The sequence below is a fragment of the Triticum urartu genome, chromosome 5A (genome assembly GCF_056163025.1).
Source record: "Triticum urartu cultivar PI428250 chromosome 5A, HENAU_Tu73, whole genome shotgun sequence".
Taxonomy (NCBI): domain Eukaryota; kingdom Viridiplantae; phylum Streptophyta; class Magnoliopsida; order Poales; family Poaceae; genus Triticum; species Triticum urartu.
This window is the reverse complement of record NC_141877.1, coordinates 527,184,333-527,209,854: the sequence shown is the minus strand read 5'-3', so window position 1 is coordinate 527,209,854 and position 25,522 is coordinate 527,184,333. Positions and strand designations below refer to the sequence as shown.

Here is a 25,522-nt window from a genome sequence, read left to right as displayed (position 1 = left end):
GTTGTCATACTCATCGACATGCAAGTCGTGATTCCTATTACAAGAACATGATCATCTCATACATCACATATATCATTCATCACATCCTTTGGCCATAGCACATCACAAAACACTTGCTGCAAAAATAAGTTAGACGTCCTCTAATTGTTGTTGCAAGTTTTTACGTGGATGCTATAGGATTCTAGCAAGAACGTTTCTTACTTACGCCAAAACCACAACGTGAATTGCCAATTTCTATTTACCCTTCATAAGGACCCTGTTCATCGAATCCGGTCCGACTAAAGTGGGAGAGACAGACACCCGCCAGCCACCTTATGCAACTAGTGCATGTCAGTCGGTGGAACCAGTCTCACGTAAGCGTACGTGTAAGGTCAGTCCGGGCCGCTACATCCCACGATGCCGCCGAATCAAGATAAGACTAGTAACGGCAAGCAAATTGACAATATCGACGCCCACAACTACTTTGTGTTCTACTCGTGCATAGAAACTACACATAGACCTAGCTCATGATGCCACTGTTGGGGAACGTAGCAGAATTTTAAAATTTTCTACGCATCACCAAGATCCATCTATGGAGTCATCTAGCAACGAGGGAGAGAGGAGTGCATCTACATACCCTTGTAGATCACGAGCGGAAGCGTTCAAGAGAACGGGGTTGATGGAGTCGTGCTCGTCGTGATCCAAATCACCGAAGATCCTAGCGCCGAACGGGCGGCACCTCCGCGTTCAACACATGTACGGAGCGAAGACGTCTCCCGCGCCTTGATCCAGCAAGGAGGAGGGAGAGGTTGAGGAAGAGGGCTCCAACAGCAGCACGACGACGTGGTGGTGGTGAAGCTGCAGTACTCCGGTAGGGCTTCGCCAAGCTCTTACGGAGGAGGAGAGGTGTTGGGGAGGGGAGGGGCTGCGCCTTGGATGTTATGTGCAGTCCTCCCCTTGCCCCTCTATTTATAGGGGAAGGAGGAAGGGGGCCGGCCCCCTCTAGATGAGATCTAGAGGGGGGGCGGCGGCCAAGGGGAGGGGGCTTGCCCCCCAAGCAAGGGGGGCGCCCCCTTTAGGGTTTCCCCCCCAACCCTAGGCGCATGGGCCCAAGGGGGGATGCGGCCAGCCCATGTAGGGCTGGTTCCCTTTCCTCTACAGCCCATTAGGCCCTCCGAGAGAGGTGGCCCCTCCCGGTGGACCCCCGGAACCCCTCCGGTGGCCCCGGTACAATACCGATATGCCCCCGAACCATTCCGGTGACCATATGACAACTTCCTACATATAAATCTTCACCTCCGGACCATTCCAGAACTCCTCGTGATGTCCAGGATCTCATCAGGGACTCCGAACAACATTCGATAATCACATACAAGTCTTCCTAACAACCCTAGCGTCACCGAACCTTAAGTGTGTAGACCCTACGGGTTCGGGAGACATGCAGACATGACCGAGACGACTCTCCGGTCAATAACCAACAGCGGGATCTGGATACCCATGTTGGCTCCCACATGCTCCTCGATGATCTCATCGGATGAACCATGATGTCGAGGATTCAATCAATCCGTATACAATTCCCTTTGTCAATCGGTACGTTACTTGCCCGAGACTCGATCGTCGGTATCCCAATACCTTGTTCAGTCTCGTTACCGGCAAGTCACTCTACTCATACCGTAATGCATGATCCCGTGATCAACCACTTGATCACGTTGAGCTCATTATGATGATGCATTACCGAGTGGGCCCAGAGATACCTCTCCGTCATACGGAGTGACAAATCCCAGTCTCGATTCGTGCCAACCCAACAGACACTTTCGGAGATACCTGTAATGTACCTTTATAGTCAACCAGTTACGTTGTGACGTTTGGCACACCCAAGGCACTCCTACGGTGTCCGGGAGTTGCACAATCTCATGGTCTAAGGAAATGATACTTGACATTCAGAAAAGCTACAGCAAACGAACTACACGATCTTTGAGCTATGCTTAGGATTGGGTCTTGTCCATCACATCATTCTCCTAATGATGTGATCCCGTTATCAATGACATTCAATGTCCATAGTCAGGAAACCATGACTATCTTTTGATCAACGAGCTAGTCAACTAGAGGCTCGCTAGGGACGTGTTGTGGTCTATGTGTTCACACATGTATTACGATTTCCGGATAACACAATTATAGCATGAACAATAGACAATTATCATGAACAAAGAAATATAATAATAACCATTTTATTATTGCCTCTAGGGCATATTTCCAACAATTATAGTATGAACAATAGACAATTATCATGAACAAGGAAATATAATAATAACCATTTTATTATTGCCTCGAGGGCATATTTCCAACAATTAGTGTCCCGGATCATCACGTAGAATCGATGTGGCATCGGTTTTACCGTCTCATGCCCAATGTTGGGCATAGGCTTCGCCATCTCCTCCCTCCTTCCTGGCACGTCGAGCTTCGCCAACCATTTGCTCTCCGGGATGATGTCCTCGGCATCGTCCGTACCTTAGACGGCCTGGACCCCCATGACCGGCTCGATCCCACCCCGTCTTTATTAATTTGTCTATTCATATGACAATAGTTAGACACATGGTTCCAACGTACAAGTAATATCTGATGTATGCAATGTCCTTGATCATAGCAAAGGGCAATGCACATGAACATAGCACAGATCATGGGCAATGTGCCCATTGCTCATGATCAATGTTATGTTCATGTGCAATGAATTTGCCAAAGAGGCATCGAACATCCCTAGTCCAACCTACAGTGTACGCATGTCCAAGATCCATTCATGTTGTGCTACTTCCGTATCCTAATTCCCCCGTCTCGTCTTTTCTTCTGGCAAACTAATTAGCATATTGCAATTGTAGTGATGGATATGTACATGAAAAGGATAGAGAGGACAAAGAGAAGCAAAATGTGGGAAGAAGTTGGAGATGGTATGTGGGTCCGTTGAGAGTAGTGTGGGATCCCGTCCAAGATCATTCTTTTCCATGTGGGCCAAACAAATAGACCATGATTAGAGAGTACGTCCGGGGTGCCGATGGTTTCAGGGATTTTGAGGTCACGGTTTGATTCAGAATGAGCGTGGGAATTCAAGGGTTATTTCATACTTCTCTCCTCTGAAAACCGAAGGACTCTTTTTTGTCGTGTGATTATTCTTGGGTTCTGCCGCGTAGGTACCCCTCCCCTTGGCTTCTAGAGTCTAGTATAGATGGCAACAAAGACATGTGTGACAGGGTCCAAGTCCACGGTAACGTCGATGCAAAAAAAAAGAAGTCCACGGTAACGTTTTATTGGGCAGGCAAGGCACCACCGTGACCGTGGTGTACTCGCACCTTGACCCCTCACCCCTGACCGTGCTTCTGCCGTGTGGAAAACCTACACCACGTTGGCCGCACGCCCTACACTGGAGACTGGACTCGACCACTATGCTCCTTGCTTCGCCGTGATCATCATCGCCCCCTTGACCTGAATAAATAAACTGGGCGACCACACAGGTCGGGCAGGGCCGGCAACCGGTGTGAACCCAGGACCCTTCCCCGTCATCAATCAGATCGGCCTCGTCGACACCCCCGCCGCACCGCACGGGAGAATCCCCCGACCCAAACAAACAACCAAACCCCATCCCTCTCCGGCTCTCTCCCTCCCATCCCAACGAAAAATCAAACGGGGCCACGGCAGCAGCACAGGCGCCGGTCCAGTCCAACGGAGGCGAAGCTTCCAGCCCACTGACGACCCCCGTCGCTCTCTCTCGCTGCCCCCGGGCCCCGCCGCCGCTCCCGCGGAGACCTCGGCACGCCGATCATTCTTCCCGTCTCCGGCAGCAGGATAGATAGATTGATTAAATAGCGACGCCGCGGCCGAGCACCACCAACGCATATATTTTCTCCTCCCTTTCCTTCCCTCCCTCCATCCCTGCAATAAAGGCGCGAGCTTTTTAAGCCGTGGGGTGGAGACGTGGAGTCTAGCTTGCCTGCTCTGCTCTGCTGCCGGCATGGGCGCGGCGGTGCGGGCACTGCTGCTTCTGGCCCTCGTGGCGGCGGGGGCGGAGGCGCTTAGCCTGGACGTCCACCACCGGTACTCGGCGACGGTGCGGCGGTGGGCGGGGCTGCGCACCGGGCCGGCGCCGGGCACGGCGGAGTACTTCGCCGCGCTGGCGGGCCACGACGACCTCCGCCGCCGCTCGCTCTCCCTCGCCGCCGCAGCCGCCGCCCCCGCGCCAGGAGCGGGCGGGCCGCTCGCCTTCGCCGACGGCAACGACACCTACCGCCTCAACGCCTTCGGATTGTAAGCCCGCCCCTCTCATCATCCTCCTCCTCGTCAATTCACCGTCTCAATGATCCCCAAGAGAGGAGAGATTGATAGCGATAATAAAGCGCCGGCCGATCGATCGATCGATCGGAGGAACTAGGACGAGGTTGCTGTCACCCATCCCAGACTGCCAGACTGTCTGGCCATCTTTTTCCTCTCGCTTTTGTGCTAAAGAAGCCGGTGGTGGTGGTGGTTGGCTTTGGGTGTGTGCAGCTTGCACTACGCGGTGGTGGCGCTGGGGACGCCGAACGTGACGTTCCTGGTGGCGCTCGACACCGGCAGCGACCTCTTCTGGGTGCCCTGCGACTGCCTCAAGTGCGCCCCGCTCACCTCGCCAGAATACGGGGTACGTACCAGTACCACCTTCATCTTCCTCCCCCTGCTTCGACGCCATTGTTTTGTCAATTTGTTACGATTCGACCTCGTGTCCGTTGCTCCAAGAGATATTTCCGGGTGCTAAGTAGTTAAATACCAGAAGATTACAGTGTGATTTGATTAGTTGCATGGCAGAGATGAACAAAGTTCTTTTTTTTTTTGACATCAGTAGAGATGAAAAAAGTTGGTACTACTGCTAGTCGACATGCTTGTGAGATGGAGTTGTTGCGAGCATAATTCGGGAAAGAAAAGGGGGGCAAATCACGGAAGCACCGCACGTGCCGTCCTGTTTTGGGGAGGCCTCTGCAGGAGCATGACAGCCTCAGCTGGGGCCTGCCTTATGGAACTTAGAAAACACTACTGCTACTACTGGTGCTATTGCTAACCAAAGCCCTAGCTTCTTGGCCCTTCTCTTTATGTTCTTGCAATCCTGTTGCAGGTTGAAATTAATGAGCTCTTGCTGATTGTTTACGCTTTACACACATTAGCTGAATCATCATAATGCCCTAATCGACCACTCCTGACAGTAATAATGCTACATGTCTTCATGTTCTTGCTTGATCTGTGAAATGTAACCTTGTTTCGGCAAAAACCGCAAAATTTTGAGCAGAATCTGAAGTTCGATGTGTACAGCCCGCGCAAGTCGAGCACCAGCCGGAAGGTCCCCTGCAGCAGCGACCTGTGTGATCTCCAGACTCAATGCAGTGCTGCAACCAACAGCTGCCCCTACAAGATCGAGTATCTGTCGGACAACACGTCGTCCAACGGGGTGCTGGTCGAGGATGTCCTGTACCTTGCGACCGAGTCCGGGAAGTCCAAGATCACCCAAGCCCCCATAACATTCGGGTATGTCCCTTGTGATCTACTACTAGACATGACAATGCGCAATTCCGAGTCACTGCTCATTTTTCTGTGCTGAAATTTGAATTTGAATTTGTGTGCGTTGTTAGCTGTGGACGGGTCCAGACGGGTTCGTTTCTAGGCAGCGCCGCGCCGAACGGCCTGCTCGGGCTCGGCATGGACAGCAAGTCGGTGCCGAGTCTGCTGGCGAGCCAAGGAGTCGCCGCCAATTCCTTCTCCATGTGCTTCGGGGAAGATGGTCATGGCAGGATCAACTTCGGGGACACGGGAAGCGCCGACCAGCTGGAAACTCCGCTGAACATTTACAAACACAAGTATGTCTGTTTTCATTTCTCACAGTTTCACAAGCAAACAATATAGGTCTCTGACCTTTCACGACGTCCGCGCGCTCTATTTCTGCAGTCCATACTACAACATTAGCATCATAGGAGCTAAGGCGGGAGGTAAAACCTTCAGCACAAAATTCAGCGCAGTCGTGGACTCCGGTACCTCGTTCACGGCTCTCTCCGACCCAATGTATACCGAGATTACCAGCGCTGTAAGTAGATTTATCGCATTATACAAGTGGTTTCACCGTGTTTTATATTTTCACGGTGATTCTCATATATATTCATTGACGTTCTAATTCAGTTCCATAAACAAGTCAAAGAGAAGAGAAATCAGGCCGATTCTTCGTTGCCATTTGAATATTGCTACACCATAAGGTAAGTTTGTCTAGCAACAGTCCATGATATATTGATATGTGAGGCACATTTCTACAAACCACTGCTTGTTTGTATCTGATGGATATGCTGCTGCTCTCTCCAGTGCCAAGGGAGCTCTTAGTCATCCAAACATAAGCCTGACGGCGAAAGGTGGCAGTATATTCCCTGTCAATGATCCAATAATCACCATAACGGATATTTCTTCGGTAAGAAAACATCGATGCTAATTTCATCCAGCCATGTAAGCTAGCTAGTGAATTTAATCTTGGTGCTCTTTTATATGGAACAGACCCCTGTTGGCTATTGCTTGGCTATTATGAAGAGTGAAGGTGTTAACTTGATTGGGGGTGAGCTCCTATACTCTACACTGCTGCACTATCTAAAGTTGCCTTGTGCTCTGTTTTTTTATTAGATTCAGTCTGAACCATACTAGTGATATTTGAGGTGTGCAAAGAACCAAATTAGATTCTCTCTAACCCATCTAGCCTTGAGTTCCTGGATGGAGTTGGTAGCATGTGTTAGTTGCAAAGAACCAATGATTAATGAATAACCACTACTTTTCAGATGCCTTGCTCATTGTCAGACCTGCTTTGCTAGCTTTATTGGTCAGGTTTTATGTCCTCTTATATGCTATAAAACCTCAGATATTTCAGCACTAACTATCCATGTGCAACATCTTTCTTAATAGCATTGTGCCCATAAAGGTTGTACTTACCTTTTTCCCTTGATGTGTCCTAAACCACCTCACCGTCGATAATCCACGTCATCGTTCTTACTGCTGTCTGCTCACTTCCGGTGCAGAGAACTTCATGTCCGGGCTCAAGGTGGTGTTCGACCGCGAGAGGCTAGTCTTGGGATGGAAATCTTTCAACTGTAAGTACCTCAACTCGACATCCCCCGAATCGGTTCTTCAGGTTTGGTTTCGGTTTCCGATAAAAATGCCCTTACAAACCGTGCTTGTCATCATCATCATGAACCAGGCTACAGTGTCGACCACTCAAGCAAGCTCCCGGTGAGCCCGAACCCCTCGGCCGTCCCTCCGAAGCCCGCCTCCGGACCAGGCAGCTCAAACCCCGAAGCCGCGAAGCGCCCTTCGCCGAACATCACCCAGATCGACACAGCCAAGCCTTCGTCCGGCTCGTCGATCCACTTGCATTTCAGCTGGACCTTCCTCTTCACCGCCATCGCTCCGCTGTTCCTCGCCATTCTCTGATCCCGCCATTGCCTTGTATTGGTTTGAAGTTGACATGGATACATGATCACACGCTCTCACACTCTTTTTTTGTAGTTGCCGTAGGAGTTGGTACAGTACAGGATAGAACACACAGGATGAGTTGAGTTGCATAGGTAGACCTAGGCCATTTTAACTTTGATTATTAATTTCACGTGTTGATATGTATACACTCGTAATAACGCGCTCCGCCGAGGGGTTTGTGACTAGGTGGACGCGCATGTGTATGTACTGAAACCACAGAATAAATGAGACTGCCGTATACTTTGCGCATGCTTCTGTCTACTGTTTCTTTCAGCTACAAAACTGTACTATCAGGAAGGTTTGAACTTACATTGAGACGAATAAATCAATTATGAAATCTCCCCGCACCGTGGTATTCATGATGCCGATGTGGGGAGTGTGTTTATTCATAAAAAACTGCCGTTTGTATATAATAGGACTTGTAATTCTAAATCGACTTGGAAATTTTCATTTTCAGAGCGAACTTCCTGAATATGGTTCCATGAACAATTTTTTGAAAGTTCGACTTGCACTTTTTGAAGATTGCGTGCAAATTTAAGTTTGGTAAAAATGTGCAACTGAACCGAACACTTGCACACTTCATGAACAATTTTCGGCTTCACTGCATACAATTCTACCGACTTAGAAATAACACTCTCTCACGCAGATCAGACATAACAAACCCGATGTATTTTTAGTGTCGATGCTTACGCATATCGAGCTCAACGCATATGTTCTTAACAAGCTGTATATTTTTTGGAACCATGTTACAAGGTCAGTTTCCATGGGGGAAAAACTTGTGGGATGGACAAGACAAGACCAGACGTAGATGGCTTCTTCGGACAGGTAAATGGAATGGACGAAAAGTATGGTTCCGAGCCTCTCCATGATCACACCGGAGCCATCATCTTCTCCTCCACGATACACTACTTTTAGAAGTGCTTGCAAGCACTCCGTTTAGATGAATGAACTGTTGTTGTACAGAGAGGATTGTAACTATTAGAAGTGCTTGCAAACATGTGGATGCAACGGTCGCGGATAGACTGGTCGAAGGAAGAGGATTGTAACACACACACACAAAAAAAAAATCATGATCAGTATGGCATGGCTCGGGAGAATAGAATAAAAAAGAAAAAATTTCTTATTTGACACTGTCTTAAAATCTGGTTCCTTATTTGACACTGGAAAAGTTTTTCTTCCCTATTTGACACTAGTCCTAAATTTTATTCCCTATACGACACGTCCGTCCATTTTGAGCCTAAATGACACCTGAAAAGACGATTTTGCCCCTCATGCGATATGTGTGTGTGCGCGCGCGTGTGTGCTGTTGCGTGTGTGGATGCACGCGCACATGTGTGCTGTTGCGTGTGTGTTTGCTACTGCGTGTGTACGTGCGCACGCGCATGTGTGTGTGCTGTTGCGTGCCTATGTGCTGCCTGCGTGTGTGCTGCTGATGCGTGTTTGTGTATGTGTGTGCATGCTGCGTGCGTGTGTGTTGCTGCGTGTGTGTGCGCATGCATGTGTGTTGTTGCGTGTGTGTGCGTGTGTGTGCACGCGCGCGTGCATGTTGTTGCGTGTGTGTTGGTGCATGTGTATGTGTTGCTACGTGTGTGCTCCTGCTCTCGCACTGATACTGTGTGTGCTATTGCCCCCAACACACATACCACATGAGGGGCAAAAGAGTCTTTTCAGGTGTCATTTAGGTTCAAAATGAATGAAAATATCATATAGGGAATAAAATTTAGAACTTGTGTCAAATAGGAAAGAAAAACTTTTTTAATGTTAAATAAGGAAGTAGATTTTAAAATAGTGTCAAATAAGAAATTTTCTGAATGGTATTGTACACACGGGGATCAAAGAGATGCGGGGTGCGGCTACTGAATATTTTGTGAAACTATTTTCACAGCCGACCCCACCATTGATCATTCACTCATTACTGATTTTTTGTTCGAGTTGTGAACCAGAGACAAATGATGTTTTGTGTGTGGAGTTTTCAGATAAAGAGATCACAGATGCCCCTTTTCAAATTGGCCCGCCGAAGGCGCCAGGGCCAGACAGATTCTTGCGCGATTTTTTTCAACACAATTGGACTACAGCGAAGGAAGGTATAGTTTCTGCGGTAAGGAATTATTTTACACTGGAATAATGCCCCCTTGATACTATTATTGTCATGATCCCGAAAATTGATAATACGATGAAAATTACGGATTTCCGGCCCATAATTCTATGAAATGTTGTGTACATGGTGGTTTCAATATGTTTAGTGAATCGCTTGCGGCCTATTCTATATGTTATTATTTCTCCTGCTCAAAGTGCATTTATTCCCGGACGTATGATCACTGATAACGCCTTTGTAGCTTTTGAATATGTTCGTCATATTAAGTAAGAGAGGGATCCCACGAGGAGTTATTGTGCATATAAGCTAGATCTCTCAAAGGCTTATGATAGGGTGAATTGGAATTATCTTAAGAAAATGATGTAAAAGTTTGGTTTCACTCATCGATTGGTTGAATGGATAATGTCGTGTGTGACCACGGTAAGATAATCCGTGTGCAAGGTTGTTTAAAGCGAAGTATTTTTCCAATGGGTGTCTTCTGGATACGGTTTTCACTAGAAATCTGTCGCCTACATGCCATTGCTATTGTTCATGGCTTAGAGCTCCTCAAGAAAGGCGTAGTGTGAAGAATCGATAATGGCCGAAATGTTTGTATTTGACGTGACCTTTGGATTGCACGTGAGCCAATTGGAGGATTAATCACTCCTAAAGGGAGGTGCCGGCTAAAGTGGGTTTCAAAGCTCATAACCCACCGCGGAAATTGGGATTTGGACAAAATCAATCGGTATTTCTTCTGATGGATATAGTTGAAATTCAAAAAGTACGATTGTCTACACGGCTTGATGATGACTTTGTTGCTTAGGCGCTGGAAAAAAAGGTGTGTTCATGATCAGATTAGCTCGTGATGAAATATCAAAGGCTAGGGAATCTTCAGCAAGCTCCCAACCTACTAGAACTCATGAAGGGTGGAACTTTATATGGCGCAGTTTAGCTCTCCCAAAAGTTCAATCTTTTGCTTGGTGGTTGGTCACTGATTCGCTAGCTAATTGGATAAATGAGGTTAAGAGAAATCTAGAGATCACTGCAGTGTGTCCTGTATCTGGAAGTGAAGAGGAAGATTCGTTCCATGTTTTCTGTCCCTGCAACCATGCCGTGCTTTTGTGGAAGGCAATGGCAAAAGAATGGACTCTACCGGTACGTTCACATCTAAAACCGATCGGCCGTGACTGGTTTCTACATCTTTTATCTGAGTTGCAGGATGATGAACGAGTTCGCATTATGATGCTATCTTGGAGGATTTGGTATGTGTGAAATGACATAGTACACTCTAAAATACCACCTCCAGCGGACGTTTCTGTCAGATTCTTGGCTAGTCATTTGTCTTTCTTAATACCCCTTTGGTCTAATTCAAATATGGATCCAATAAAAGGGAAGGTGGTAGTTGTTTTTCAATCAAATGCATAAGCAGCCCACATGCAATATAAAAGGAATCTCGTGTTATTTGTTCTTGCACTAGACCGATAGAGGGCAAAGTCAAGCTAAATATCGATGCCTCGGTCTTAGGGGATGTTGCCTGTGCAGGTACGATACTAAGAGATCACGAAGGATCCATAATATTTAGCTCTTGCAGATACATACAATCGCGCAATGATGTTTTGGAAGCCGAGCTTCTCGCATTAAAGGAATGAATTATTTGGTTGGCATTACAATGGAGTAATCTACACATTGATGTGGAATCTGTTTGCTTGGAGGTTGTAATGATGATCAAGGGAGTTATTGTGAATAAGTCTAAGTATGCTATTATTATTAGAGAGATTATTAATTAGTAGTATGGAGCAGAGGAGTTCTTACATTGATCATATTTGTCGGAGCTGTAATAATGTTAGTCATGCCTTGGCTAATTTTAGTAGGGTGCAACGCCGACTATGGTTTGGCTAGGCTTTGGCCTACAAGAGGTCTTGAAACTTGTGGGACGAGATTGTAATACTTTATTCCGAGTAATGCGAGAATTTATTTCGCAAATAAAGCACTCGCATTTTGAGCTCTCTACCTATATGGAAGGGTTGGCAGTGATGCTCGAGCCGACAACAATGGCAATGACGCAAGAATCTGAATATTCCGCGACACCGACCGTTCTTTCCACGACAGGCAAAGACACATATGAAGAACCTTCAAACCTAATCAAGAAGTGAAATCAATGTAGTACTATAGGAAGAGAAGAGGAGAGATAGAGCTCACATTGACCGATCATTATCAAAATAGGGTTAGTAATTGGTTATTCAAGTTACTATATGACCATAAAGTTTTTTTCTACATAACAAAACAAATCAGCAAAGTCACACACAAAATGAAAACTATCTTTCCCAAAAATGATTTTCTTGAGACGAAAAAATTACTCCCTCTAGCCCGGTCCTTTTTAATCTGCATGCATATAAGATTTGTCTGAGTTTAACCAACTATATTATATATAAGAATATAAGAAGAAAAAATACTTGTGAGAAAATAACTTGCAGTTTCTTCTGTTGGGTCGAAAACCCAGTAAAGGCCCATCAGGCCGCAACGTAACCGTCGCGTTGGTTGGCGCCCTTGGAAAGCCCTTCCTTGTCCAAGCCTGCGCCGCAGCGGAGAAATCCGAGCCGTACACGAGTCACCGTCCGCGAGGATCCGTCCGTCCAGAGGCCGTCCCAGAGCCGCAAAACCCCGGAACCTGGAAGGGCAGTTCCGTAACTTGCGCCCGCAAAACCCTAGAGGCGCGCGCGGGGGCGAGGGCGAGTCCGACCCGGTCCCGCCTTCCCGGCCCGGACGGAGGCGGCCATATAAAAGCCCTCACTCCCACCCCCACCCGGCGGTTACCGCATCGTCGCCAGGACAAGCCGCCAGCCAGCCCAACCCAAACCACCGGACCGGAGCAGCAGCCGACGCCTCACAACCGCCGCCGCCGCGCAGGCAGGTACGGCCTCTCTCTCCCTACCCGCTCGCCGCCGCCGCGTTTGTGTTGCGTGGATCTGAGACGGCGGTTGGTTCCGTCGCGCATTGCGGTGTTGCAGACGAGCCAGCGGGAGGGAGCCATGGATCGGTACCAGAGGGTGGAGAAGCCGCGGGAGGAGGTGCCCATCAAGGAGAACGAGATCCGCATCACCACCCAGGGCAGGATGCGCAACTACATCACCTACGCCACCACCCTCTTCCAGGTACCGCCGACGCCTTCAGCCCCTTTGAATCGCCGGTTTAAGCGCCCGGTTGTGTAGGCGATAAGCAGTGGGGTTTAGTTTAGGGATGTGTCTCGAAAGTTAGCCGAATGAATGATTGGGCCGTACGGATTGCTGTCCGCTAAGCGTGTGCTTTCAATGCGAACTATTGATTCGAGGATAGGAGGAAATTGTTATCCTCTTACTCTGATGCCTTGTTTGGTAGGATTGGTTCTGTTTTCGTATATTACTTGTGATGTTAAAAAGTAAATGCCCCTAGCACTGTAGGGCGATGACTTTTACTGTGTGGTTGCCAAAGCTGAAAACGCTTGTGGCGAATTAGGCATAGTTTTTGGATAAGTCCCAATCGTACAGATAGATGTTGTACTCCCATGGGGTGTGATTTGTCACTTTAAAACACTGAAGAATCTGAGATCATGTTGGGCCGCTAATGTGCCCGGTTGCCACTTTTTGTACGGCCAGTAACCACTTTAGTTGATGATGAGTGTGGTGCACGGCTACTTGATATATTCTCTAATAATTGATGGCGACCGTTAGTCACATCCATGTTTTGATGATTTCTCCTGATGTGATTTATGAGTTTCCTTTGATGGCTTTATTTATGGGTTTTCGATAAAAACGCAAGTGCGCATTGCATGCAGTTTTGTTTTTATGTTCTGTGGCTGATGCTTTGCCATATATGCATACAGGATAAGGGTTGCGATGAAGTTGTATTCAAGGCGATGGGAAGGGCCATAAACAAAACTGTGATGATTGCAGAATTGATCAAGGTACTTTTGACGGCGGCTGTGCATGGAAACTATGCATTCAAATTTATTCTAAATAAATTGTTTATTGCTTTTTTGTTGCACAGAGGAGAATTGTGGGTCTCCATCAAAACACTGCCACTGAATCCACTGATATTACTGACACATGGGAGCCACTGGAGGAAGGCCTACTTCCGTAAGAATCGACTCTAAACATCTTAGCATATAAAGCTACTACTTGTAGTAGTTGCTAGATATTTTTAACTTACTTTCAGATGTCTCAGCTGTGCTCTTGTGATGACATACAATCTTTTCTCCCTGCAGGCTTGAGACAACAAGGCATGTGTCTATGATTACTATAACTCTTTCAAAGAAGGAGCTGGACACGTCATCTGTCGGGTATGCTTTGCTAGCTGTATATCTGATACTAGGAAAAGTATTTTAATTTTAGACTAAGCAATCATCCCTGTGTTTTGTGGGCTACATGGTTACGTTGGAATATTTATTTGGGAATTTTCAGGCTACCTTATTCAGCTGTCTCATGAATTGCTAGTTATTCAATTATGCAATTCTTGTTATAGTTTTTGGCACAACTATTAGCTATCTGGAAGAATATGTTGTAACATTGCAAATTGGATTATTCTTCTGCATGAAATGATAGGTTGAGTTAATTGTATGTGCAGATATCAATCTCCTCTGCCTGCTGACAAGGTGAAGCCGTTTGTTGAATATGAGAATGAAGAAGGTATTGGGCATGTTTCACTTTGTTGTCCTTATCATCTCTTATTCTGTCTGCTTTCTTATTTCACTGTAATTGTAGATGCGCACTCACCTCCTGGGCGAGGAAGAGGCCGTGGCCGAGGCCGTGGAAGGGGAATGGGAAGGGGTAGAGGTGCACGTGGTGGGGCTAATTTGCTACTTAGTAAATCATCATCTTCAGAGTATAAAAATGTGCAGCTGTTCATCATTACATAAATTACTTTTCAGGGAATCGATACATGGAGTATGCTGATGGTGGATGGGAAAATGAGCATGCTCCTGCCTATGCAGGCAATGGGTATGCTGACCATGGTCCAGCTTATGAGGGTAATGGGTATGCTCGTGGTAGAGGCCGTGGTTTCAGGGGCCGTGGCAGGAGAGGTGGCTATGGTGGTCAGCCTGATTATCAGCATGATGGAGGGTATTATGATGAGGCACCAGCGCCACCCCGAGGTGGGGGCCGTGGTTTCAGGGGTCGTGGCAGGAGAGGCGGCTATGGTGGTGGCCAGCCTGATTATCAGCAAGACGGAGGTTATTATGAGGAGGCTCCTTTTCCTGCACCAGCTGGAGGTAGAGACAGCTTCCTTCTACCAAATTGGTTGTATGCATCTATGTCCCTTTTTAATAATAAACCGCTGCATCTGTGTTGTGTTGCAGGTCGTGGTAGAGGCCGTGGCCGTGGGAGAGGCGGCCCAGCTCGGGGCAGAGGGCGCGGTGGCAATGCCAATGGCAACATGGTGTATGCTGCCGCTTCGGGCGCATAAGCAGTCCGCAGCTCGCTGCCGTCGTTAGTTGGATGCCTGCTCCAAGCATGAATATGTATCATCTGTGTTGTTTATCTGTGATGACATATATACTTTGTATAAGCCTGTCATTCATTGGGAATGAGGCCAGATTTTGATCTTTGACTAGATTTGTAGGGGTAGCGCCGTTATGATTGTGCTTTGTTTTTTCAAAGTAGATGTCAAACTAATTGTAGCTACCAGTTGGTAAAGGTTTAGAGCAGGGCATTCTTTCAATTTTTACATAAACGAAATCTTGTTCTGTGTTACATTGTGCCAATTTCGTTTGGTGTCCTGTTTTTGAAATGTAAGTTCTATTTAGCGGTACAATATGATTTCTTTTCGCTGGGCCTCTGGTTACAGGATTTTGAAAACCCTGGAATAGGAAAAACATAGCTTGTGTTATAATCGTTTTAGTTTACAATAGGATTTCTTCCAATGATTTTTCTTTGAAGATCATAGTCTCATAGAGCATCCCCAAATGTAAAAGCAAACTTAAGCATGGTTCATTGCATATTTTGAAATTTTAAACTCTAATACAAAATGTTCAACATCATACCCGTCGAAGTTGTAGTGAGTTGGTGTAGATCGCCCTTCTAGGGGCCTGCCTTGTGTTCATTGCTGGTAGACGCTAGTTAAACAAATCTATGAAGATGGTATAATAATCTGCTATGAGACAATGTTGCGGTTATAACTGATCATAAAGGCAATTCAAAAGGAACTCGAGTTTTTGCTGGTACGCTAGTTGAACAAATCTATGAAGATGGTATAATAATCCGCTATGAGACAATGTTGTGGTTATAACTGATCATAAAGGCAATCCAAAAGGAACTCGAGTTTTTGTGTGATTGCCGAGGAATGCGTGATTGCCGAGGAATTGAGAGAATTAAATTTTACCCTGAAGTATTATAAATGAAAATACTAATGCCCACACGTGTAGGCATTTGCATCTTACCCACATGTGGAGATCCGCGTCTGTTTGTGGGTGCACGAATCTTGACATGTTTATGGTGTCATGTAGGACCGGGCTGGTATGTGGGCATTCACCCGGTCGCCCACACATCCGTTTCACCACACGGAGGGGCCGGGTGTGAGCGTTTAGTAGTTCGCTCACACGTCAATTTTCACTCACGTACAGGGGCTGGTGTGTCGGCATTTACTCGTTCGCCTACACGCCCGTCTCCTCTCCCACATCCAAAGCTATCACTTGCCATGTGTTTTGCAGGGTACATGGCAATTGCCCTAGTGTGCTTGTAAGTAGATGGCAACTCTCTTTTACCCGAACATGTCAGTTGTCATGTGTTTTGCAGGGTACATGGCAACTGCCCTAGCGTGTCCGTAAGCAGATGACAACTCTCTCTTTACTCGAACATATTATTTTGCCATGTATTTTTGTAACGCTACACGGCAACTACCTAGTGTTAATAGGTGGCAACTCCTAAAGTTTTCAAATCAGGGCAACTGTAGTAAACCAGACCATACATGGCAACTGCCTAGTGTTAGTAGGTGGCAACTCCTAAAATTTTCAAATCATGGCAACTGTAGTAACCAGACCATACATGACAACAACTGCAGTTGTCCAAAAAATGGCATCTCACACTTGACCTAAGATGACAACTGCAGTTGAGCAACCATGGCAAATGTAGTTGTCAGACATGGCAACTGTAGTACAGCAACATGGCAACTGCAATTAAACGGACATTAAAGAGGGTTCGGATCATGGCAACTGCGGGGACGCGTGGTGACTGTCACGCGGGGCGTGCGGGACCGTGAGGTAGGTGGCTAAGAGAGATCGTGTGAGTGTTATCTATTTTGCCCACACGTAGGCGTGTGAGAGGGACCGCGAGGAAAAAAAAAGGCGTGTGAACATTACTTTTCTTGCCCACACGTTGGCGTGTGGGCTGGTCCTCTTAGACACCATACAAAACATGTAGCCAAATCTATTAACGTCCACCCGTGTGGCAGTTATCATCGTCCATTATAAATACTAGTAGGCGAAGTTTAGATCAAATAATTAATTTAGCAGATTGCGTTTGACGTATAGTATGTTCTAAAATCCAAAATGAAAAAAAACATGTTGAACCTTGGCGCTGATACTGAGAGGTGATTCTTGTCTTCCTCTTGCGATTCTCGTCTTCCTTCCTCATGCGCTCCTAGTCTTTCTCGGTGAAGGGCTCCGCCGCCATGAGGTCCAAATTGGCCTCGGTGAGCTTCTGGATGTATAAAGCATACCTAGCCTCGGCAGTGCGTTGTACATTGGCCAGGGGTTGCCTAAGTTGAGCTTGGAAGGGTCGGTCGTACCTCCATGCTATCGTGTCAGTACGCGCACGCGGTGAGCTCTGACATCTCTGAAAATACCAAGCACTTCCGCTTGCCCTTGGACGTGATCTCGACGGCGTAGTGGCGTGACGACCGAAGCGGATGTCGCGGTAGGGCATGATGGCATCCTCGACACAATGGAGTTTGACGGCGACAATGGGTGAACCCCCGCAAAGCACGGCCGGAATCAATAGATTGGGGGATGGGGGCGTGGATTCGGTGACTGAGGGCGATGGGGCAGCCGAATTTGGACAGCAATGGATCCACTGTTTTTGCGGGTGGACGATGGGGATGTGGCGCGGATACCGGTGGGCGGGTGGATGTGGTGGCGCACGACAACGTCGGGCAGGGTGGCAGTGGCGGCCGAAATCGGCAGCGACTGCAAGCCCGAAGTGCCCTAAATGGTGAGTTTTTGGCAAGGTAATGTTTTTACATCATCTCTTAGAGATACTCTTATTATTCAAATTATTCGATGTTTTATTTTAAAAATGATGTTTGAAAATTTGCAACTATGATATTGGTTCCAGCGTAAAAAAAACTATGATATTGGCCCTGTTTGGATACTCTAACACAGTTAGAGTTAGAGTTATTTTCTAACCCACTCTAACCCAAATAAGCACCTCTCCATCGGGATAGTTGAGTTAGATAGAACTAACCCACTCTAACCCTCCTTGTTTGGATACTTTTGGGTTATTTGAGCCTCCAACTAATCCAAATTAGCTCTAACCCCATGATCCAAACAGGGCCATTGGTTGCAAATATTTGAAGACACGAGCGCCAGTGCATCCTAGAGGCTGAACAGAACTGCACCCTATGGCAGTCGCCGCAGGTGCTCCACGAGCTCGCCCACGTACTCCTCCTGCTTGGCCCGGTCGCAGAGCATCTCCTGGAACTCCCTGGCGTTGCGCGCGAGCGCCTTCCCTTCCTCGTCCTCCCGCGCCATCACCCGCCGCACCGTGCTGGCGAGGTCGGCCCGGCCGAACGAGCCGTCGCGCTCGTCCCTGGGCACCTCCAGCCCGACCCCCCTCGCCGCCATGACGCGCGCCGTGAGGCCCTGGTCGGCGAACAGCGGGAGCATCACCAGCGGGTGCCCGAACAGGAAGCTCTCCATGAGCGAGCTCCACCCGGCGTGCGTCAGGAACGCGCCTACCGCGCCGTGCGCCAGCACGCGCACCTGCGGCACCCACCCGGCGCGCACGACGCCGCGCCCGCCCACGCGCTCCTGGAACCCGTCGCCGGGGAGCAGGGGAGCGCTGGCCTCCCGCAGCGCCCAGAGGAACCGCGCGCCCGAGAGCTCCAGCCCGGCCGCCAGCTCGCGGACGTTGTCTGCGGTCAGCGGCGCCTCGCTCCCGAACGCGACGTAGAGCACCGACCTCGCCGGCTGCTCGTCCAGCCAGCGCATGAGGCTCGCGCTCTCCTCGTCGTCGTCCTCGCCGCCGGATTCTTGGGCGGCTCGCGCGGCGTCGTATGGAGCGAGGAGGCCGGACAGGGCGAGGGGCTTGCCATAGAGGTCGGCGATGAGGGGGCAGAGCGCGCCGTCGACCTCGCGGCAGCTGCGCAGGATGAAGAGCGGGCATTGCCGCTCCGTCTCCCAGAAGCGGAAGGCGTCGCATACGCCAGAGGCGTTGGGGCGGAAAACGTAGACCATCTGCTCGGCCTCGTAGAGGCGGTGGGCGATCGGGGTCGGGAACGGGATCCACGGCGGCTGGGCCGCCAGGTCCTCCGCCGTCACCCTCGGGCGCGCCTCGTTCGCCGCCTTGGTGCCGGCGAAGGCGATGAACACCGCCGGGAAGATGGAGAAGAGCGCGCACGGTACCTGCACGCAGCATGGAGCGTTAGATGGAGCCATGCCATGACCGGACGTACTACCTACTCGCCATGGCAGAGACGTACCTTGTGCTGCTCGGCTATGGGCGGGAGCCAGTGGTGCGCGAAGTCAACGAAGATCCAGTCGGGCTTCTTGCCGAACCCCGTCGTACCCTCACCATCCCCGCCGTCGCCGGCGCAGGATCCCGCGAGAAAGCCGGCGAAAGGGGCGGCAAAGCCGTCGAACGCGGCCTTGAGGAGGTCGCCCTTCTCGGGCGGGACGTCGGCCGTGGACTCGGCGCCGTCCGGGAGGCCGGCGACGGTCGGCATTGGCAGGGGGAGGAGGCGGATGCGGGCGCGGAGGTCGTCGGGGACGGGCCTCAGCCGGGCGAGGTTCCTCGGCGCGGAGACGAAGGTGACGGCGTGCCCGCGCCGCGCCAGCTGCTCCGAGAGCTCCATGTAGGGGATGATGTGGCCGAAGGCGAGCCACGGGAACACCACGACGTGGAGCGGCGAAGAAGACCGCGCGGTCGCGGTGGCCTCTCCGGCGTCCGCCATGGCCTCTGCTCTTGCTTCTTGGAAGCAAGTGTGCTTCCGCCACAACTGAGCTACGTCATCGCAAGCGTGGAGTGAGTCCCCAGTGCACAGACGAAAAACATACCATATTTGGTAAAAAGAGCTTCCTCGCACCTGCAGAAAGTCGGTAGTCCTGCTCCGATCGCCGGCGAGAGAGACGAGACGGAGAAGAAATGTCGATCCAGATCTGGCGGAGAGAGATGGGAATGGAATCGGGGAGAGATGGGACGCGTCCGGCTGAGACCGTGACTCGAGATATGTTTATTGTTTCTTGAGATAGCAAACTGCTCATACCAAGCAGTCCTCCGTTTTTCTTGGGAGGCGAACCTTTCTTTTCAAAGAGTTAAAAGCATCAGGAGTCCTACAACTTGCTCTCAATGTGATAGTTTAGTCCTACAACTTGAAAAATAACCTTACCCAGTCCCTGAACTTGCTCAAGATGTGCAAAACTAGTCCTGGCGAATCAGAGAGCGCCATGTGGACTCGTGGGTGCGCACCCGGTCAACCCGTGCTGTTTTGCAAATAACCCCCTGGAGTTGCTCTCAATCAACCCGCACTACCAGCACCAGAGCACCTGAATTTATTAACCGCATTTAATCTATCAAGGGGGGAACTCCTGTGGCCTATCGCAACTCATTCTTCTCCATCCTTGTCTCTGTCGGCGCTGGAGCGGCCGTTGCTGACGTCAGCAACAATGGCTGCCTCGCCGGAGCAGTTCCGCGAAGATGTGCAGCCTCCGTCGGCTCATCTGGTCCGGCCGCCTGCAGTCATTCCTCCAGACTATGGTGAGCTCCTCCGAATTGCATCTTCTCTCTCTGTTCTGTTTCTTGATTGTGCCGGCCACAGTACGGCCTCGTACGGCGGATCCGTGCGCTTGGGGAAGCTGATTCAAGCTTGTTAGTTGCTTCGATCTAGCCAAGTGGCAATCCTATCAAGTGTGCTTGGGGTTATGAGCGATGCATTTAGTCTAGGGTTTACTCTTCGTCGTTATGGGTTTGGTGAAGAAGGTGTGGTTTTTGCATGAAGCTAGGGTTATGAGCTATGTTCTACTTCTTGTGTGAGATTGACATGTTGTGTTCTGTACTGTACATTGGGTTACCATGCTATGGTTTTGGTGAAGTAGATATAATAAATCTGAATGTGTAATTTATCTGAATTTGTTTTGCATGCAGTACATGTTCAGTTAAGTATTACTGAATTTTTAACTGACTTTGTGCAGTTTATTTAAAGTTAATTGAATTTTGCACTGAATGTATCTACTTTTTGTATGCAGTACATGTTCAGTTAAGTTAACTGTATTTTTAACTCACTTGGGCAGTTTATGTTTAGTTAACTGAATTTTAACTGAATATCTCTCTTTTTGGTATGCAGTGTGTGACTCAGCAATGGGAAAGAGTGTTCACACTCCTTTCTTTACACTTGAGCTGGAACATGGTGGTCTTTTCTGTGGATCTATCACTGCCCCAGAGTATTATAACTCTTCTTTGGAGGTCCTTGACTATGTTGATGCTTGCACATTTTCATATGCAGTCTTAGAAGAACACCTAAAATGGTTGGGATATCCTGCCAATGAGCACATTATTTACTGGTGTTTACCTGAGAAAACACTTTCAGATGGCTTGGTGAGAATTAGGGTGATGAGGATTTGCAGCATCTTATCACAGCTAGTGCTCAGCACAAAGTTCTTGCAATTATGGTTGACCATGCAGACTTCATCTGCAATTTAGAGAAGATTTGATAATAAAGCTGCCATCTGTTGTAAACCCTGTCAGAATGGGCAACTCAATTGTTGGTGCAAGCAGTGCATCATGTGGTCAGAGCATTATTTCAGTGAATGTTGAAGATCCAATTTCAGAGGTCGCAGTTGATGGGACAGCAGAAGATGATGTTCTGACAGATTTGCTTAATTCTGTTGCTGACCCAAATTTGCTGACATACTGTGCAGAGCCTGACCTGTTTATAAGTGCAGAGCAAGACCTCCTTAATTGTGCACAGCCAGACCAGGTTAATGCTACAGAGACAAATGTGATTGTTGCTGCTGCAGATCCAAATTTGCAACCTGAAAATGATGTGCTGTCAGATTCAGATTTGAGTGACAGTGATTATGAAATAGATGATGGAGATGATGATCTTTATGAAGAAAAGATTGACTTTGATGTTGATGAAGAGGCTGAGCAAGAGGAGGTAGAGGTTAAGCCTGACTATGTCCTTGAAGATGAAGATCTCAACCTCTCCACACAAGCACAAGATCAACTGAAGTACAAATTCAGAGCTTCCAATTCCAAGGTGGACATGAAATCCCCTGTTTTTAAACTAGGTATGGTATTTGCTGATGTGGTTGAGTTGAGGAAAGCTCTCAACGCCTATTCAATAAGGAACAAAGTGCAGATCAAGAAGCTTAAGAATGACAAGATCAGATTGGAGGCAGTTTGTCAGGGTGGTGGTTGCCCATGGGTGCTTAGGGATGGAAATGACAACAGGACTGGAGGTTTTGTCATCAAGGCATATAATGGATTGCATAAGTGCCAGAAGAAGTGGAAGTTAAAGGATATGACAGCAGAATTCCTATGCAACTTTTTCATTGATGAGTTCAGAGATGACCAGAAGATGTCCATTGGAACATTTTCAAGGAAAATAACAAAGGAATTCAATGTTACTCCTAATAGATGGAAGCTTGCTAGGGCTAGGAAGCAAGCACTTAAGGAGATACATGGTGATGAGGAAGAGCAGTTCAGCAGGCTATGGGATTATGGGCATGAGCTAAGGAGCAAAAACCCTGGGTCTACATTTCTGCTAACAACTACACTTGTCAAAGATACAAAATTTCCAATGGGCAGAAAATGTTTGAAAACATTATATTGGTCATATGATGCTTGTAAGAGAGGATGGATAAAGGGCTGCAGGCCTATTCTCTTTATTGATGGTTGTCATATGAAAACAAGGTTTAAAGGAGTGCTCCTTAGTGCTGTTGGAATTGATCCTAATGACTACATATTTCCCATTGCAATGGGCTGGGTGGAAGTAGAATGCAAAAGTTCATGGGAGTGGTTTTTGACCACTCTAAAAGATGATCTAAATATTACAAACAAAGCTCCTTTCACAGTTATGAGTGACAAGCAGAAAGGGTTAATAAATGCTGTGCACAAGGTTTGGCCAGATGCAGAACACAAGTTTTGTGTGAGGCATATTTACCAAAATTTTAATGAGAAGCACAAAGGAGAGGTACTAAAGCAAGATCTGTGGGCTATTGCAAGATCACCAAACAAGGTAAAATGGAGAGAGAATTGTTAGAAAATGGATGATCACTGCCAAGCTGCCTTCCACTGGACTGAGAGGCTTGAGCCAAACACATGGTGCAAGGCATTCTTCAGGGATTTTCCCAAATGTGACATCCTGCTTAACAACAACTCTGAAGTGTTTAACAGCTACATTCTTGATGGCAGAGAGATGGCAGTGCTTAGTATGCTTGAATATATCTTCCACAAGATCATGCACAGGCTAGTGAGTAAACAAATGGAAGCTATAGAAAAGTGGGTAGGCTAGAGAATATGCCCAAAGATTCAGAAGAAATTGGATAAGAATACAGAGTTTGCTGCAAACTGCCATGTATCTGAAGCTGGACAACAATTGTTCAAAGTACAGTCTGGTAACAATTGTTACACAGTGGATCTTGCTTTGCACACATGTGATTGCAGAAGATGGCAGTTGTCAGGAGTACCATGTGGTCATTGTATAGCATGTTGCAGGGAGGAGAGGATTGACCCAGAGACAATGGTTCATGACTGCTACACAGTTCAGACATATCTCAAGGCATATGGGTACACTCTTGTTCCTCTTGTAGACCCAAAGCATTGGGAGAAACAGAATGGGTACAAGGTGCATCCACCAGTGTTTACTAAACAGTTGGGAAGACCCAAGAAGAATAGGAAGAAAGCACCAGAGGAGAATATCAAGAATGGTGTTAGGGTTCTGAACAGAAAAGGTGTGACAGTGCACTGCTCAATCTGTGGCAGAGCTGATCACAACAGGAAGGGGCACTACAAATGGCAGGAAAGTCTCATTCAAGATGGGATAGAGGTGGTTGATGAAAGTTATGATGACCCTACCTTTCTTCAGGTATAGCAAGCACTTAACTACATATGTCATTGTACTGCATTTGTACTGTATTTATGTCATTGTAGAACTTAATGTGCTTAAATGAATCTGTGCAGAACATTTTCCCAAACAATGTAGACCCTCTATTGGATCCAATTGATTCACCAACAAGTATGGTTTTCACCATGGCTCAAAGGGAAATTTCTACAAGAGCTCCTCAAAGGGCATATGGCCCATTACCACAACAATCTGCCTTTGTTGCTGCTGCTGGTGCTGCAATACCTCAGCCAGTGATCACCACAGAGATGCTCATTGGTAGACAGACAAGGGCAAACACAATAGCTCAAAGAGAAGAAGGAAGAGCAAATAAAAGACAAAGAAATGCACCTCCAGGCAGAGGAACAGGAGCAGATTCAGCTACAGGCAGAGGCAGAGGTGCAGCTCCAGCTGCAGGCAGAGGAAGAGGTGCAGCTCCAAATGCAGGTAGAGGAAGAGGTGCTGCTCCAGATGCAGGCAGAGGAAGAGGTGCTGCTCCAGTTGCAGGAAGAGGAAGTGTTCCAGGTGAGAGGGCATGGTGGCTGTTGTTTGGAGATCAGATTCAGAGGCAAATACCTAATCTCAATGCACCTGCTGAAGATCTGAATGCACCTGCTCCCTGATTAGCTGGCTGTTGCAATTGCCATTTTTTTGTAAAGGCCTAGACTGATGTAACTTTAAGATTGGCCTATTAAGTATGCCAAACAGTGGCATGAAGTGGCAAGATTTGCATTCTTTGGTGGCAAAACTAGTTAATGCCTGAATGTGCTCAATGACCTAGTTAACTGAATTTGCCCTCATTGTGCTGTTCTAGTTAACTGAATTTTAATGCATGTTGTTCTAGTTATCTGAATTTTTTGCCTGCTCTTCTAGTTAACTGAATGTGCATAATGATGTTGTTCAATAAAATAAAATAAAAATATTCTTCTACTTATGTGAATGTGCACAATGAGCTAGCTAACTCAATGTGCACAATGATGTAGTTTCAAAAAAACTTTTTTTTTGCCCGGGGCTCGAACCCAGGACCTGGGGTTTATAACGCTGCGTGCAATGCCAGTGGGATAGAGCTAGTGATTTGTTCTAGTAGCACCTCTGGATATACATATTGTAACTTTTGTGGTCCTGCAGTTAAGCATGCGTTAAGGCCTCTATCTGACGATCGAGCACACCGTAGCGTAGTCGTTTTGGTTTCCTCACTTTAAGACGTGGCGACCTGCCGTTCTCCCTCTCCACTCACCGCTCGCACACCCCACTCCTCCACCACTCCACCAACCACCAAAAAAACCACGCCACTCACCGTCTCAACGACCACGCCACCGCCGCCGCCATGGACCAGAGTCTCGGATGGCAGAAAGTCGTCGAAGAGTTGGCCGGCGACAACCCCGAGCTTCGCGCGCAATACAGAGAGATCGCGCGGTGGTTCCCAAGTGTTTAGATGATGAAGATCCACGCACACGGTCTCGTTAAGGTGATGACGGATGCTGAGAAACGTCGTGCCTTCCCCGACGGCATCAACGTTCCTCCGGCGACCATCCTCCTCTGGGCAATGCGCGAGGTTCAGCGCTCCCCTGACCCCAGGCAGCGGGCCCGCTGGTGGATGTACCGCCCATCCACCGCGGCACCGGCCCAGCCGGATGCAGAGCGCGTTGCGTCCAGGACCGAGCACGT

The 25,522-nt window shown here is 48.1% G+C and overlaps 3 protein-coding genes across 5 annotated transcripts; 2 read left to right on the top strand and 1 right to left on the bottom strand.

Annotated features, from left to right (window-relative positions):
• The first annotated feature begins 3,615 nt into the window (after window positions 1-3,615).
• LOC125510262 (aspartyl protease family protein 1) lies at window positions 3,616-7,740 on the top strand. 2 transcript variants are annotated; one of them, XM_048675384.2, is made up of 10 exons: window positions 3,619-4,272; window positions 4,510-4,642; window positions 5,282-5,517; window positions 5,622-5,846; window positions 5,935-6,070; window positions 6,163-6,236; window positions 6,340-6,442; window positions 6,526-6,583; window positions 7,038-7,109; window positions 7,217-7,740. In XM_048675384.2, exons 1-10 carry the CDS (start codon window positions 3,980-3,982, stop codon window positions 7,447-7,449), a joined length of 1,563 nt encoding a protein of 520 aa, XP_048531341.2. In that variant the 5' UTR covers window positions 3,619-3,979; the 3' UTR covers window positions 7,450-7,740. The 2 variants fall into 2 exon arrangements, with proteins under 2 accessions (XP_087377597.1, XP_048531341.2); XM_087521471.1 differs by lacking the exon at window positions 4,510-4,642 and having other exon boundaries at window positions 3,616-4,272; window positions 5,305-5,517.
• A 4,601-nt stretch (window positions 7,741-12,341) lies between these two features.
• On the top strand, window positions 12,342-15,291 carry LOC125510261 (uncharacterized). The gene is made up of 9 exons (XM_048675382.2): window positions 12,342-12,476; window positions 12,574-12,717; window positions 13,425-13,505; window positions 13,589-13,677; window positions 13,806-13,880; window positions 14,165-14,226; window positions 14,302-14,382; window positions 14,469-14,810; window positions 14,898-15,291. Exons 2-9 carry the CDS (start codon window positions 12,595-12,597, stop codon window positions 15,002-15,004), a joined length of 960 nt encoding a protein of 319 aa, XP_048531339.1. The 5' UTR covers window positions 12,342-12,476; window positions 12,574-12,594; the 3' UTR covers window positions 15,005-15,291.
• A 2,493-nt stretch (window positions 15,292-17,784) lies between these two features.
• On the bottom strand, window positions 17,785-20,130 carry LOC125556518 (putative UDP-rhamnose:rhamnosyltransferase 1). 2 transcript variants are annotated; one of them, XM_048719235.2, is made up of 3 exons: window positions 19,838-20,130; window positions 19,235-19,755; window positions 17,785-19,157 (listed from the first exon to the last, which is right to left on the bottom strand). In XM_048719235.2, the coding sequence occupies exons 1-3, from the start codon at window positions 20,013-20,015 to the stop codon at window positions 18,153-18,155; spliced, it is 1,704 nt and encodes a 567-aa protein (XP_048575192.1). In that variant the 5' UTR covers window positions 20,016-20,130; the 3' UTR covers window positions 17,785-18,152. The 2 variants fall into 2 exon arrangements, with proteins under 2 accessions (XP_048575192.1, XP_048575193.1); XM_048719236.2 differs by having other exon boundaries at window positions 17,787-19,157; window positions 19,235-19,750; window positions 19,838-19,967.
• Between the last annotated feature and the right edge of the window lie 5,392 nt (window positions 20,131-25,522).

Excerpts from the sequence above, each read along its gene's own strand:
- LOC125510262 (XM_048675384.2), top strand. The coding sequence starts at position 3,980 with ATGGGCGCGGCGGTGCGGGCACTGCTGCTTCTGGCCCTCGTGGCGGCG. Across the intron at positions 6,071-6,162 it reads ATACCGAGATTACCAGCGCT|TTCCATAAACAAGTCAAAGA; the intron begins GTAAGTAGATTT and ends GTTCTAATTCAG. Across the intron at positions 7,110-7,216 it reads GGGATGGAAATCTTTCAACT|GCTACAGTGTCGACCACTCA; the intron begins GTAAGTACCTCA and ends ATCATGAACCAG.
- LOC125510261 (XM_048675382.2), top strand. The coding sequence starts at position 12,595 with ATGGATCGGTACCAGAGGGTGGAGAAGCCGCGGGAGGAGGTGCCCATC. Across the intron at positions 13,881-14,164 it reads CTGGACACGTCATCTGTCGG|ATATCAATCTCCTCTGCCTG; the intron begins GTATGCTTTGCT and ends TTGTATGTGCAG. Across the intron at positions 14,383-14,468 it reads AAGGGGTAGAGGTGCACGTG|GGAATCGATACATGGAGTAT; the intron begins GTGGGGCTAATT and ends ATTACTTTTCAG.
- LOC125556518 (XM_048719235.2), bottom strand. The coding sequence starts at position 20,015 with ATGAGCAGTTTGCTATCTCAAGAAACAATAAACATATCTCGAGTCACG. Across the intron at positions 19,756-19,837 it reads GGACTACCGACTTTCTGCAG|CTCAGTTGTGGCGGAAGCAC; the intron begins GTGCGAGGAAGC and ends GCGATGACGTAG. Across the intron at positions 19,158-19,234 it reads CCATAGCCGAGCAGCACAAG|GTACCGTGCGCGCTCTTCTC; the intron begins GTACGTCTCTGC and ends TGCTGCGTGCAG.